This window comes from Trachypithecus francoisi, unplaced genomic scaffold, assembly GCF_009764315.1.
Source record: "Trachypithecus francoisi isolate TF-2019V2 unplaced genomic scaffold, Tfra_2.0 Lachesis_group5, whole genome shotgun sequence".
In the NCBI taxonomy this organism is placed as follows: Eukaryota; Metazoa; Chordata; class Mammalia; order Primates; family Cercopithecidae; genus Trachypithecus; species Trachypithecus francoisi.
This window is the reverse complement of record NW_022681470.1, coordinates 85,540,637-85,557,501: the sequence shown is the minus strand read 5'-3', so window position 1 is coordinate 85,557,501 and position 16,865 is coordinate 85,540,637. Positions and strand designations below refer to the sequence as shown.

At 41.3% G+C, this 16,865-nt stretch overlaps 1 protein-coding gene across 1 annotated transcript in view; it reads right to left on the bottom strand.

Annotated features, from left to right (window-relative positions):
• PRSS38 (serine protease 38) overlaps positions 1–16,605 on the bottom strand; it is a 42,723-nt gene extending 26,118 nt beyond the window's left edge. Inside the window, exons 1-3 of the mRNA XM_033196523.1 lie at positions 16,451–16,605; positions 16,063–16,225; positions 14,916–15,187 (exon numbers count right to left, since the gene is read on the bottom strand). Coding sequence (XP_033052414.1) covers positions 14,916–15,187; positions 16,063–16,225; positions 16,451–16,598 — 583 coding nt within the window. The 5' untranslated portion in view covers positions 16,599–16,605. The remainder of the gene's footprint in view (positions 1–14,915; positions 15,188–16,062; positions 16,226–16,450) is intronic.
• Positions 16,606–16,865: the final 260 nt, after the last annotated feature.

Genomic DNA, 16,865 nt, shown 5'->3' with positions numbered 1-16,865 from the left:
TGCTCATAGACAGGAAGAATCAATATTGTGAAAATGATCATATTGCCCAAAGTAATTTATAGATTCAATACTATTCCCATTAAACTACCATTGACATTCTTCACAGAATTAGAAGAAAACTATTTTAAAATTCATATGGCACAAAAAATAAAGCCTGAATAGCCAAGACAATCCTAAGTAAGAGGAACGAAGTTGGAGGCACCATGCTACCCACTTTCAAACATATTATAAGGCTACAGTAACCAAAACAGCATGGTGCTGGAACAAGAACAGACACATAGACCAATGGAACAGGATAGAAAACTCAGAAATAAGACTGTACACCTACAATCATCTGTTCTTCAACAAACCTGACAAAAACAAGCAATGGGGAAAGGATTCCCTATTTAATAAATGGTGCTGGGAGAATTGGCTAGCCATATTCTGAAAGTTGAAACTAGACCCCTTCCTTACACCATGTACAAAAATTAACTCAAGATGGATTAAAGTCTTAAACGTAAAACCCACAACTATAAAAAAACCTAGAGGTCAGACATGGTGGCTTACGCCTCTAATCACAGCACTTTGGGAGGCTGAGGTGGGTGGATCACGAGGTCAGGAGATCGAGACCATTCCAGCCAACATGGTGAAACCCCGTCTCTACTAAAAATACAAAAATTAGCTGGGTGTGGTGGCGTGTGTCTGTAATCCCAGCTACTCCAGAGGCTGAGGCAGGACAATTGCTTGAACCAGGGAGTTGGAGGTTACAGTGAGCTGAGATCACTCTACTGCACTCCAGCCTGGTGACAGACCAAGACTCCATATCAAAAAAACAAAAAAACTTAAAAACCTAGAAGAAAATCGAGGCAATACCATTCAGGACATAGGCACAGGCAAAGATTTCATGACAAACATGCCAAAAGCAATTGCAACAAAAGCAAAAATTGACAAATGGGATCTAATTAAACTAAAGAGCTTCTGCACAGCAAAAGAAACTATCATCAGAGTGAACAGACAAACTACAGAAAGGGGAAAAAATTTTGCAATCTATCCATCTGACAAAGGTCTAATATCCAGAGTCTACAAGAAACTTAAGCAAATTTACAAGAAAAAAAAACCCATTAAAAAGTAGCAAAGGACATAAACAGACACTTCTCAAAAGAAGACATACATGCCGCCAACAAACATGAAAAAAAGCTCAACATCACTGATCATTAGAGAAATGCAAGTCAAAACCACAATGAGATACCATCTCATGCCAGTCAGAATGGCTATTACTAAAAAGTCAAGAAACAACAGATGCTGGTGAGGTTGTAGGAACAAAGGAACATTTTTTACACTGTTGCTGGGACTGTAAATTAGTTCAACCATTGCGGAAGACAGTGTGGCGATTCCTCAAAAACCTAGAGGCAGAAATACCATCTGACCCAGCAATCCCATTACTGGGTATATTTCCAAAGTAATATAAATCATCCTATTATAAAGATATATGCATGCAAATGTCCATTGCAGCACTATTCACAATAGCAAAGACATGGAATCAACCTAAATACCCATCAATGATAGACTGGATTTAAAAAATGTGGTACGTGTATACCATGGAATACTATGCAGCCATGGAAAAAAGATGAGATCATGTCCTTTGCAGGGACATGGATGGAGTTGGAAGCCATTATCCTCAGCAAACTAATGCAGGAACAGAAAAGCAAACATCACATGTTCTCACTCGTAAGTGGGAGCTGAATTATGAGAACACACGGACACAGGGAGTGGGGAAACAACACACACTGGGGCCTGTTTAGGGGAATGGAGGGAGGGAGAGCATTAGGAAGAATAGCTAATGGATGCTGGGCTTAATACCTAGGTGATGGGATAATTTGTGCAGCAAACCACCATGGCACATATTTACCTACATAACAAACCTGCACCTCTTGCATATGTACCCCTGAACTTAAAAGTTGAAGGAAAAAAAAGAAAATTAGTACAACCTCTATTGAAAACTTTATAGAGATCCCTCAAATAACTAAAAATAGAGCTACCATTCAATCCAGCAGTTCCACCACTGGGTATTTATCCAAAAGAAAATAAGTCACTATACAAAAAAATACCTGCACTCGTATGTTTACTGCAGCACTATTTGAAATAGCAAAAATATGGCTATTAGTCTGTTTTGCATAGCTATAAAGGATAACTGAGGCTGGAGAAATTATGAGGAAAAGAGGTTTATTTGTTCTGCAGACTGTACAAGAAGTATAGTGTCAGCATCTGCCTCTGGTGAGGACCTCAGGAAGCTTACAATCAGGGTAGAAGGTGAAAGGGAAGCAGGCATGTCATATGATGCAAGAGGAAGCAAAAGAGATGGTAGGCTCTTAAACATTAGTCCAGCTTTTGCACAAACCAAATGGAGCAAGAATTCACTCATTACTGCAAAGATGGCACCAAGCCATTCATAAGGGATCCACCCCTATGATTCAAACACCTCCTACTGGCCCCACTTCAAACACTGGTGTGCACATTTTAACGTGAGATTTGGAGGAAACAAACATCCAAACTATGTCAATATAGAACCAACCTTCGAGCCCACCCAGGGACAGCATGAACAAAAAAGAAAAAAAAATAGAACCTAACTAAGTGCCCATCAACAAATGATGGGATAAAGAAAATGTGGTGTGTTTGTGTATATATTTTATATTGTATGTATAAATAAATAACATGTATCATACACACACACCATGGAATACTAATCAACCATAAAAAGGAATAAAATCATGTCTTTTGCAGTAATGTGGTTGGAACTGGAGGCCATTATCTTAAGTGAAATAATTCAGAAAGTCAAATAATGCTTCTTCTCACTTATGAGTGGGAGCTAAATAAAGTTCACAACACAGAGAGTGGAATAATATGCATTGGAGACTCAGCAAGGTAGGAGGAAGGGAAGGTGATGAGGGATGAGAAATTACCTATTGGATAAAATGTTCACTATTTGGGTGATGGTTACTCTAAAAGCCCAGACTTCACCCCTATGGAATATATTCATGTAACAAACCTGCACTTGTACCTCCTAAATCTATCAAAATAAAAATATATAATTTAAAAAGTAAATAAATCAGAAAAGATTTTTAGAAAAAGCACCTCTGTACTTGCGGGAATTTAGAAGGCCATGAACATGCCCAGGGTAGACACATGCTCATAAGTAAACCTGAGAAGACCAAAACTTTCATCTCAGGCTGATCCCTAGGCTTGGTGCACGCATGGCTAAGTATTGAAAAAGTGTCTTGGCACAGAGTCAATCTGCAAAGATCATAAGAAGAGTTTTTTGGTTTTGTTGGTTTTTAGTTCCTAGCATTCAAGAAAATACTGCCAAAACAGTAGCTAACAGCAGCTAGGGAATAGAGACTTCAGTGACCACACATGAGAAAGAATACAGTCTTTGAAAAATAGTTTGGGAAAATCATTAAACAGACTACTATAGCTTTCAACAACCAAAAAAAGCACAGAAAACCCTGGGGTTGGAGAGCATCTTATTTCCAGAGTTAATATATTATTATTATCAATACTCAGCCACATATAACATTCATTATAAGTATAAAACTCAATACTCCTGTTTTCAATAATAGTAATAATAACAACAAAAATCAGAAAAAAACTATGGCACACTCAAGAAAACAAAATAAATGGACAGAAACTGTCCTTAAAGAAGTCTAGACAAAGACTTTAAACAAGTATATTAAATATGCTCAAAGAGCTAAGGGAAAGCATAAAGAATTAAAGAAAATCAGGAAAATGATATATGAACAAAATGATACTATTAGTAAGTAGAAATTATCAAAGGAACCAAACAGAATATTTGGCATTAAAATGCCAAATAATTGAAATGAAAACTTCACTAGAGGGGCAAAGCAGACAATTTGAGCAAGCACAAGAGAGCATAGGTGAACTTGAAGATAGGACAATTCAAATTATAAAATCTAAGGATTAGAAAGGAAAAAGAAGAAGGAAAGTAAAGAGAGCCTAAGAGACTCCTGGGACACCACCAAATGAACCAGATATGTGTTATGGTATTTTCAGAAAGAGAAGATAGACAGAATGAGGTAGAAAGAATATTTGAAGAAATAATAGTTCAAAATTTTGCAATCTGCTGAAATATTTAAATCTACAAATTCAGATTGAACAAACTCCAAGTATTATAAACTCAAATAACCCCCAACAAGACACATTATAATCAAACTGTCAAAAACTAAAGGCAATGAGACAATCTTGAAATGAGCAAGAGAGAAGTATCTAGTCATGTACAAGGATCCTCAATCAGATTAATAGCCAATTTCTCATAAAAAACTAAGGAGAGGCCGGGCGCGGTGGCTCAAGCCTGTAATCCCAGCACTTTGGGAGGCCGAGACGGGCGGATCACGAGGTCAGGAGATCGAGACCATCCTGGCTAACACGGTGAAACCCCGTCTCTACTAAAAATACAAAAACTAGCTGGGTGAGGTGGCGGGCGCCTGTAGTCCCAGCTACTCGGGAGGCTGAGGCAGGAGAATGGCGTAAACCCGGGGGGGGCGGAGCTTGCAGTGAGCTGAGATCCGGCCACTGCACTCCAGTCCGGGCGACAGAGCGAGACTCCGCCTCAAAAAAAAAAAAAAAAAAAAAAAAACTAAGGAGATCAGAAGACAGTGTTATGATGTACTTAAAGTGCTAAAAGGAAAAAAAAAAAAATAACCTTTCAACCAAGAATCCTATATCAGACATCATCCTTCAGAAATGAGGGAGAAATTAAGACGTTCACAGATAAACAAGAGCCATGGAAGTCTGCACCACTAGATCTTCCTAAGAGGAAGTGCTAACCAGAGTGCTTCACATTGAAACGAAAGGACATAAAACAGTAAGTCAACGCCATATGACAAATTAAAGGACTTTGGTAACGGTAAATGCATGGGCAAATATAGAAACCATTAAACCATGATATAAATCATTCTATTATAAAGATACATGCATGCATATATTTATTGCAGCACTATTCACAATGGCAAAGACATGGAATCAACCTAAATGCCCATCAATGATAGACTGGATTAAAAAATGTGATACATGTATACCATGAAATACTGTGCAAAAAAAAAAAAAAAATGAGATCATGTCCTTTTCAGGGACATGGATAGAGTTGGAAGCCATTATCCTCAGCAAACTAACATAGGAACAGAAAACCAAACACCACATGTTCTCACTTATAAGTGAGTTTGATTTTGAATTCCACTTTTTATTTGTTTTTTAATTCCACTTTTTATTTGCTACAGGATTCAAAAGACAAATGCATAAAAATGATGATAAATTTCTGAAATAATATCTCACAAATGAGATAACTTGGATGAAATAGACACATTTCTACAAACGTACAAATTATCTAAACTCCCATAGAAGAAATAGGAAATCTGAATAGATCTATAGCAAGTAAAGAGACTGATTCAACAATAAGAATCTCCCAAAAAAGAAAAGTACAGGACCAGATGACTTCACTGGTAAATTCTACCAAATATTTAAAGACAAATTAATCAATCTTTATCACACTCCACCAAAAAATAGAAGAGGAAGCAACACTTCATAATTCATTCTATGAGACCAGAATTATCCTGATGTCAAAGCCAAAGACACCATAAGAAAATAAAACTACAGATCATACCTTTAAGAATGTGATGTGAAAACCCTCAGCAAAATATTAGCAAACTGTATCCAACAGCATATAAAATCATGACAAAGGGAGATTTATCCAAGGAATACAAGTGTAATTCAATGTAAGAACATCAGTCAATATAATATACATTAATAGAATAAAAGAAAAAAGACAACATAGGATCATCTCAATTGATGTAGAAAAACTTCATCAACATTAAGGGCATTTATTTAAAAACTGACAACTAGCATCATATTCAATGGTTAAAGACTGAAAGCATTTCCCATAAGATCAGAAACAAAACAAGGATTTCCACTTTGGTCACTGCTATTTATTTTGTACTAGAAATTCTAGACAGATAATTTAGACAAGAAAAGGAAATGACAGCCATTCAAATTGGAAACAAAGAAGTAAAACAATCTCTATTCATAGATGATATGATCCTATACATAGAAAATCCTAATTAATCCTTTAAAAAAAGAAAAAACTACTACATATAATAAACAAATTCAGCAAAGTTGCAGGGTATAAAGTCAACACATAAAAAAATCAGTTTCTTTTTTTTTGAGATGGAATTTCAAGCTTATCGCCCAGACTGGAGTGCAATGGCGTGATCTCGGTTCACTGCAACCTCCACCTCCCGGGTTGAAGTGATTCTCTTACCTCAGCCTCCTGAGTAGCTGGGATTATAGGCATGTGCCACCACACCCAGCTAATTTTTATATTTTTAGTAGAGATGTGGTTTCACCATGTTGGCCAGGATGGTCTCAATTTCTTGACCTTGTGAACCTTCTGCCTCGGCCTCCCAAAGTGCTGGGATTGTACAGGCATGAGCCACTGCACCTGGCCAAAAATCAGTTGTGTTTCTATACACCCCCAATGAACAATCCAAAAAAGATAGTTACAAAAGCAATTTCATTTACAATAGCATCTAAAATAATAACATGCCTTCTAAAATAATAAATTTAATGAAGGTGGTGAAACACTAGTATACTTGAATCTACAAATCATTGCTGAAAGAAATTAAAGACTCAAATAGGGGGCGGAGCAAGATGGCCGAATAGGAACAGCTCCAGTCTCCAACTCCCAGCGCGAGTAACACAGAAGACCGGTGATTTCTGCATTTTCAACTGAGGTACTGGGGTCATCTCTCTAGGGAGTGCCGGACAATCGGTGCTGGTCAGCTGCTGCAGCCTGACCAGCGTGAGCTGAAGCAGGGCGAGGCATCGCCTCACCTGGAAGCGCAAGGGGGAAGGAAATCCGTTTTCCTAGCCAGGGGAACTGAGACACACAACACCTGGAAAATCGGGTAACTCCCACCCCAATACTGCGCTTTAAGGAAACAGGCACACCAGGAGAATATATCCCACACCTGGCCGGGAGGGTCCCACGCCCACGGAGCCTCCCTCACTGCTAACACAGCCTCTGCGGCGATCTATCCGCAAGGCAGCAGCGAGGCTGGGGGAGGGGCGCCCGCCATTGCTGAGGCTTAAGTAGGTAAACAAAGCCGCTGGGAAGCTCGAACTGGGTGGAGCTCACAGCAGCTCAAGGAAACCTGCCTGTCTCTGTAGACTCACCTCTGGGGACAGCCCACAGCTGCAGTCCATAGGGAAGCAGCGGGGGCGGTGCAGAGGCGAACGACTCTGTCTGACAGCTTTGGGGAGAGCCGTGGATCTCCCAACGCGGAGGTTGAGATCTGAGAACGCAGACTGCCTGCTCAGGTGGGTCCCTGACCCCTGAGTAGCCTAGCTGGGAGACATCCCCCACTAGGGGCAGTCTGACACCCCACACCTCACAGGGTGGAGTCCCCCTGAGAGGAAACTTCCAAAGGAAGAATCAGACAGGTACACTCGCTGTTCAGCAATATTCTATCTTTGCAACCTCTGCTGCTGATACCCAGGCAAACAGGGTCTGGAGTGGACCTCAAGCAATCTCCAACAGACCAACAGACAGTCCTTCTGACTGTCAGACGGAAAACTATCAAACAGGAAGGACACCTATACCAAAACCCCATCAGTACGTCACCATCATCAAAGACCAGAGACAGATAAAACCACAAAGATGGGGAAAAAGCAGGGCAGAAAAGCTGGAAATTCAAAAAATAAGAGCACATCTCCCCCTGCAAAGGAGCGCAGCCCATCGCCAGCAACGGATCAAAGCTGGTCAGAGAATGACTTTGACGAGATGAGAGAAGAAGGCTTCAGTCCATCAAACTTCTCAGAGCTAAAGGAGGAATTACGTACCCAGCGCAAAGAAACTAAAAATCTTGAAAAAAAAGTGGAAGAATTGACAGCTAGACTAATTAATGCAGAGAAGATCATAAACGAAATGACAGAGATGAAAACCATGACACGAGAAATACGTGACAAATGCACAAGCTTCAGTAACCGACTCGATCAACTGGAAGAAAGAGTATCAGCGATTGAGGATCAAATGAATGAAATGAAGCGAGAGAGAAACCAAAAGAAAAAAGAAGAAAAAGAATGAACAAAGCCTGCAAGAAGTATGGGATTATGTAAAAAGACCAAATCTACGTCTGATTGGGGTGCCTGAAAGTGAGGGGGAAAATGGAACCAAGTTGGAAAACACTCTTCAGGATATCATCCAGGAGAACTTCCCCACCTAGTAGGGCAGGCCAACATTCAAATTCAGGAAATACAGAGAACGCCACAAAGATACTCCTCCAGAAGAGCAACTCCAAGACACATAATTGCCAGATTCACCAAAGTTGAAATGAAGGAAAAAATCTTAAGGGCAGCCAGAGAGAAAGGTCGGGTTACCCACAAAGGGAAGCCCATCAGACTAACAGCAGATCTCTCGGCAGAAACTCTACAAGCCAGAAGAGAGTGGGGGCCAATATTCAACGTTCTTAAAGAAAAGAATTTTCAACCCAGAATTTCATATCCAGCCAAACTAAGTTCATCATCAGTGAAGGAGAAATAAAATCCTTTACAGATAAGCAAATGCTTAGAGATTTTGTCACCACCAGGCCTGCCTTACAAGAGACCCTGAAGGAAGCCCTAAACATGGAAAGGAACAACCGGTACCAGCCATTGCAAAAACATGCCAAAATGTAAAGACCATCGAGGCTAGGAAGAAACTGCATCAACTAATGAGCAAAATAACCAGTTAATATCATAATGACAGGATCAAGTTCACACATAACAATATTAACCTTAAATGTAAATGGACTAAATGCTCCAATTAAAAGACACAGACTGGCAAACTGGATAAAGAGTCAAGACCCATCAGTCTGCTGTATTCAGGAGACCCATCTCACATGCAGAGACATACATAGGCTCAAAATAAAGGGATGGAGGAAGATCTACCAAGCAAATGGAGAACAAAAAAAAGCAGGGGTTGCAATCCTAGTCTCTGATAAATAGACTTTAAACCATCAAAGATCAAAAGAGACAAAGAAGGCCATTACATAATGGTAAAGGGATCAATTCAACAGGAAGAGCTAACTCTCCTAAATATATATGCACCCAATACAGGAGCACCCAGATTCATAAAGCAAGTCCTTAGAGACCTACAAAGACTTAGACTCCCATACAATAATAATGGGAGACTTCAACACTCCACTGTCACATTAGACAGATCAACGAGACAGAAAGTTAACAAGGATATCCAGGAATTGAACTCATCTCTGCACCAAGCGGACCTAATAGACATCTATAGAACTCTCCACCCCAAATCAACAGAATATACATTCTTCTCAGCACCACATCGCACTTATTCCAAAATTGACCACATAATTGGAAGTAAAGCACTCCTCAGCAAATGTACAAGAACAGAATTATAACAAACTGTCTCTCAGACCACAGTGCAATCAAACTAGAACTCAGGACTAAGAAACTCAATCAAAACCGCTCAACTACATGGAAACTGAACAACCTGCTCCTGAATGACTACTGGGTACATAACGAAATGAAAGCAGAAATAAAGATGTTCTTTGAAACCAATGAGAACAAAGATACAACATACCAGAATCTCTGGGACACATTTAAAGCAGTGTGTAGAGGGAAATTATAGCACTAAATGCCCACAAGAGAAAGCAGGAAAGATCTAAAATTGACACTTTAACATCACAATTAAAAGAACTAGAGAGGCAAGAGCAAACACATTCAAAAGCTAGCAGAAGGCAAGAAATAACTAAGATCAGAGCAGAACTGAAGGAGATAGAGACACAAAAAACCCTCCAAAAAATCAATGAATCCAGGAGTTGGTTTTTTGAAAAGATCAACAAAATTGACAGACCGCTAGCAAGACTAATAAAGAAGAAGAGAGAAGAATCAAATAGACGCAATAAAAAATGATAAAGGGGATATCACCACCGACCCCACAGAAATACAAACAACCATCAGAGAATACTATAAATGCCTCTACGCAAATCAACTAGAAAATCTAGAAGAAATGGATAATTTCCTGGACACTTACACTCTCCCAAGACTGAACCAGGAAGAAGTTGAATCCCTGAATAGACCAATAGCAGGCTCTGAAATTGAGGCAACAATTAATAGCCTACCCACGAAAAAAAGTCCAGGACCAGATGGATTCACAGCTGAATTCTACCAGAGGTACAAGGAGGAGCTGGTACCATTCCTTCTGAAACTATTCCAATCAATAGAAAAAGAGGGAATCCTCCCTAACTCATTTTATGAGGCCAACATCATCCTGATACCAAAGCCTGGCAGAGACACAACAAAAAAAAGAGAATTTTAGACCAATATCCCTGATGAACATCGATGCAAAAATTCTCAATAAAATACTGGCAAACCGGATTCAGCAGCACATCAAAAAGCTTATCCACCATGATCAAGTGGGCTTCATCCCTGGGATGCAAGGCTGGTTCAACATTCGCAAATCAATAAACGTAATCCAGCATATAAACAGAACCAAAGACAAGAACCACATGATTATCTCAATAGATGCAGAAAAGGCTTTTGACAAAATTCAACAGCCCTTTATGCTAAAAACGCTCAATAAATTCGGTATTGATGGAACGTACCTCAAAATAATAAGAGCTATTTATGACAAACCCACAGCTAATATCATACTGAATGGGCAAAAACTGGAAAATTCCCTTTGAAAACTGGCACAAGACAGGGATGCCCTCTCTCACCACTCCTATTCAACATAGTGTTGGAAGTTCTGGCTAGGGCAATCAGGCAAGAGAAAGAAATCAAGGGTATCCAGTTAGGAAAAGAAGAAGTCAAATTGTCCCTGTTTGCAGATGACATGATTGTATATTTAGAAAAACCATCGTCTCAGCCCAAAATCTCCTTAAGCTGATAAGCAACTTCAGCAAAGTCTCAGGATACAAAATAATGTGCAAAAATCACAAGCATTCTTATACACCAGTAACAGACAAGCAGAGAGCCAAATCAGGAATGAACTTCCATATCACAATTGCTTCAAAGAGAATAAAATACCTAGGAATCCAGCTTACAAGGGATGTAAAGGACCTCTTCAAGGAGAACTACAAACCACTGCTCAGTGAAATCAAAGAGGACACAAACAAATGGAAGAACATACCATGCTCATGGATAGGAAGAATCAATATCGTGAAAATGGCCATACTGCCCAAGGTTATTTATAGATTCAATGCCATCCCCATCAAGCTACCAATGAGTTTCTTCTTCACAATTGGAAAAAACTGCTTTAAAGTTCATATGGAACCAAAAAAGAGCCCGCATTGCCAAGACAATCCTAGGTCAAAAGGACAAAGCTGGAGGCGTCACGCTACCTGACTTCAAACTATACTACAAGGCTACAGTAACCAAAACAGCATGGTACTGGTACCACAACAGAGAATAGACCAATGGAACAGAACAGAGTCCTCAGAAATAATACCACACATCTACAGCCATCTGATCTTTGACAAACCTGAGAAAAACAAGAAATGGGAAAGGATTCCCTATTTATAAATGGTGCTGGGAAAATTGGCTAGCCCAAGTAGAAAGCTGAAACTGGATCCTTTCCTTACCCCTTATACGAAAATTAATTCAAGATGGATTAGAGACTTAAATGTTAGACCTAATACCATAAAAACCTAGAAGAAAATCTAGGTAGTACCATTCAGGACATAGGCATGGGCAAGGACTTCATGTCTAAAACACCAAAAGCAACGGCAGCAAAAGCCAAAATTGACAAATGGGATCTCATTAAACTAAAGAGCTTTGCACAGCAAAAGAAACTACCATCAGAGTGAACAGGCAACCTACAGAATGGGAGAAAATTTTTGCAACCTACTCATCTGACAAAGGGCTAATATCCAGAATCTACAAAGAACTCAAACAAATATACAAGAAAAAAACAAACAACCCCATCAAAAAGTGGGGAAAGGATATGAACAGACATTTCTCAAAAGAAGACATCCATACAGCCAACAGACACATGAAAAAATGCTCATCATCACTCGCCATCAGAGAAATGCAAATCAAAACCACAATGAGATACCATCTCACACCAGTTAGAATGGCAATCATTAAGAAGTCAGGAAACAATAGATGTTGGAGAGGATGTGGAGAAATAGGAACACTTTTACACTGTTGTGGGATTGTAAACTAGTTCAACCATTATGGAAAACAGTATGGCGATTCCTCAAGGATCTAGAACTAGATGTACCATATGACCCAGCCATCCCACTACTGGGTATATACCCAAAGGATTATAAATTACTCTACTACAAAGACACATGCACACGTATGTTTATTGCGGCACTATTCACAATAGCAAAGACTTGGAATCAACCCAAATGTCCATCTGTGACAGACTGGATTAAGAAAATGTGGCACATATACACCATGGAATACTATGCAGCCATCAAAAAGGATGAGTTTGCGTCCTTTGTAGGGACATGGATGCAGCTGGAAACCATCATTCTTAGCAAACTATCACAAGAAGAGAAAACCAAACACCGCATGTTCTCACTCATAGGTGGGAACTGAACAATGAGATCACTTGGACTCGGGAAGGGGAACATCACACACTGGGGCCTATCAGGGGGAGGGGGGAGGAGCGAGGGATTGCATTGGGGAGTTATACATGATATAAACGTTATGCACATGTACCCTAGAACTTAAAGTATAATAAAAATTAAAAAAAAAAAAAAAAAAAAAAAAGACTCAATAAATGAAATAACTCCAATATTCATGGATAGGCAGATTTAATATTGTTAAAGTCAACATAGTCAACATGGTCTGAACATTCAGTGCAATTCCTATAAAATTCCAATGGCCTTTTTTGTAGATATGAAAAATTTTGTCCTATACTATTGGATATAGAAAAAATCAAAATAGGGTGCACATAGTTTTGAGAAATGAATTACAAATATATAAGAATTCAAAACCTGTAACATGACCAAAGAAGACTTTAAAGGACAAGTTATAATCTTTAATTTATTCATAGAAAAAGTATGAAATGTTGAATATCTTTTATATTTTCAGCTCAAAAAATTAGAAAAGTTTGGTTAAGCAAACTTAAAGAATATAAAAAGTTTAATGAATGAATAGATGGCTGTAGGAACGAATAGCAAAGCACCCAACATATAAAGTCCCAGGCACCACCATCTCCCCACGTGCACCAGTGCAAAATCTGTAGCAGGTAGTTTTATATAAAAAAGGCAATAGAATAGACAATTTTGGCAACTCTGATAAGGAATGAAGAGAGGTCAGAAAAATAATAGCACATGAATTACAATCTTACACAATATCATTATATTCAAAATCTGGAATAAAATGAACAACTTTCTAGAAAAATATAATCCATCAAAATTGGCCTAAGAATAAATTTAAAAATTGGAATGAACCAGTAGCCATAACAGAAAGTAAGATAGAGTAATCATTTATACCCGCAAAAGGTACTAGGATCAGAGTGTTTTATGGCCACATCAAACCTTCAAGAAGTAGCTAATCTTTACTTTAATAGAAACTATTGCAGAGAGTACAAATAAATGGTAAAGTTTCATTCTACAAAGTCAGCAGTACACTGATGCCAAAGATTAAAATTAGCTAAGAAAAAAATTCTAGACCCATCTCACATTAAATATTTTTTTTTTTTTTTTTTTTTTTTTTTTTTTTTGAGAGAAGGTCTCACTGTTCCCCAGGCTTCCAGGCTTTGGTGCAGATATGCAGTTTTGGCTCATTGAAGCCTTGACCTTCTGGGATCAAGAGATCTTTCCACGTTAGCCTCCTGAGTAGCTGGGACTACAGGCATATGCCATCAAGCCCAGCTAAGTCAGCATTTTTTGTAGAGACAGGATCTCACTATGTTGCCCAGGCTGGTCTCAAACTCCTGGGCTCAAGCAATCCTCCCACCTTAGCCTCCCAAAGTGCTGGGATTTACAGGTGTGAGCCACTGCACCCAGCTTAAATGCCTATTTGTGGCATCAATAGATTAAAAGAGCAAAACTATATGATCCTATCAAGAGTTGCTGCAAGCATTTTAATAACATCAATAATTATCTATAATTTTTTTTAATTAAGTAAATCAGCTATAAAAGGTAACTTTTTAAATCTGGTGTAATACATCAATCTGAAATCTCCAGGCTAGGCCACAAATGCTATAGTGAACCATTATAAGCATTTCCAACCAAACCAAAACCAAGAAAAGATCTGGCATCATTTCTACTGGAGGTTCCAACCATTGTAAGAAGACAAGAAAAATAAATAAAAGATAAAATATGGAAAGAGAGTGATAAAACAGTCTTTACTAGAAGAAAATATTATCTTTTATCTAGAACTGTCAAAATAGTCAGTTGATAAACTACTAAAAGTAAATTTTATAAGATGACTGGATATAAGATCAATGTGCAAAAATCAATAGCTGTGACTAATTAGCAAATGCAATTTTAAAAATCTCTTTTGAATAGACCTAAATATGGAAAAGTGCCCAGGTATAAATCTACAAAGAATGCACAGGCCTTTCTGGAGAAAAGTTTAATAACAAATGGTTTTTAGATAAGCTAAAAGAGATTTCTAAGTTCCATTTACAATCCTAAGGAAAACTATGCTTTTAAATTTGTGTTCTTGATATACTGCATACCAACTTCACATCAAAGTAGCTGTATTTTTCTGCATACAACAAAGCCAGTCAGAAATAAAACAAAACAACAAAATATCCATGCTGACAAACAAATAAATGTTGATTGATGGATGGGGATTCCTGTCCCCAAACACCTGGCCCCCTTAGCTGGCAGAGCATTTTCTTCCCTGTGGTGGAATAGAAGCCTTCATCCTGCCCACAAAGCCCTGCACTGTATTCCTACCTTGTTGTGAGACTAGTCCCCATCCTGTAGCCCAGCAATTGGCACTGGTAAGGTTGACTTCTGGAGTTGCAAGGCAGACCGGGAGCACGGAGTCAGAAAACACAATGCGGGTCTTCAGCTGCACCAGGGCCACGTCACCTCCGACGGGGTGGTACACCTGATATGTGGGGTGCAGGATCACCCTGTTCACCTCATACCACTGGGTGTGGTTGCCGGCCACCCTGAGGTTTACAAGGCCTACATACATGTCATAAATTTTGATATTCTTGTCCCTGTGGGGGTGAGAACAGAGGCACAATGCCCACAGCTTCCTGTGTGGTCAGCCCACAAGCCTGGGCATGCCAAGCACAGGGGGCTGGTGCTCACTCAGTGGGATTGAAAAGCCAGCTTCTTCCTGCAGCATAGTAGGGACCTATCTGGCTGTCTGGCAGAGTTGCCCCCTAAGGAGTCGACTTGGCCCATGGAGGCTCTGGGGACCCAAGTCTGTACACAGCCACCAGCTATACAGGCCAGCAGCCCATGCATGTGAGACCTGCTCTCACTCTTAGATAACCTGGTTGCACACATCCTTCTGGAGGCCAGATGGCCACAGGAGAGGCATGCCTGCTGTGCAGGGCAGCTGTGGTGAATGGGGCTGTTGGAGGAGCAATCGGGAAGGCCAGGTGCTTAGAGACCAGCCTTGCTCATGGGGACCTGGCTGTTCACTTGAGGACCAGCCTCACTTGTGGGAATCTGGCTATGCCCTTGAGAACCAGCCTCACTCGTGGGGACCTGGTCGTGCACTTAGGGGACCAGCCTTGCACGTATGGACCAGGCTGTGCATTTGAGGATCAACCTAGCTCATGGGAACCTAACCATACACTTAGGGGATCAGCCTTGCATGTGGGGACCTGGCCGTGATCTTCAGGACCGGCGTTACTCTTGAGGACCTGGTCGTGCACTTGGGAGACCCGTCTCACAGATGGGGACCCAGCTGTGTGTTTGGGGACCAGCCTCACTGGTGGGGACCTGGCTTTGCGCAGGCGGACAGTGGTGAAGAGTGCCGACAGTGGTGAAGGGGGAGGCTTGCGTGGGGTCCATCCAAGCTGCTGTGGGCACGCCATGCAGGCCCACCTACCCTCACCATCCCAGGCCCACGCCCCCTCACCGGCGAAAGCAGTGGGCAGCCGACAGCACCCAGTACTCATTGAGGATGGAGCCGCCGCAGATGTGCAGGCCTGCGTAGTGCACGCTGACCTGCCACGGCCACTTCCTCTCCGGCGCAGGGACACCGCCCAGGATCTTCCCCTCCATGCTGGGCCGACCACAGGCTGCAGGGAGAACGGAGCTCACGGTGGAGCCACGCTGGAGCCACCGGAGAGGTAGGGCAGGCAGGGGATGCGGGGGAGGGGCAGGGGACACAGGAGGAAGGGAAGGCAGGGGACATGGGAGAGGGGCAGGGGCGGGCAGGCGACATAGAGGAGGAGGCCCGGCACCGAGAGAGGCCCCAAGGGCAATGTCTCCAGCCGCCCACCCGCCCCTGGGGCAGGGCCTACCCATGCTGGCAGTCAGGGAGATTCCCTGGTTCTCTGGGTGTCTGTGGACTGAGGCTGCGACCCGGGGAGGTGGTACCACCAGGAACAGCAGCAGAAGGCCCAGAGCACAGGGCCCGAGTGGGCCCATGCCGGAAACAGGGGCCGCCATGAGGCTCGAGGCAGCGCCCCCAGCAGGTGACTAGCTCCCGACAGGTGACTGTGTCCCCAGCACAGGATTGCGCCCCCACCAGGTGGCTCCACCCCAACATGTGACTGGCTCCCACCAGGAGATGGCCCTCCCAGGCACCTGATCTGGACATGTGACTGCACCCCCATCACATGTCTGTGTCTCGTCCATTTACCTCTCCCGACCTGGACACATGATGGCTCCCAAGCTGGACATGTGACAGTGCCCCCAACCATACCTCATATGCCT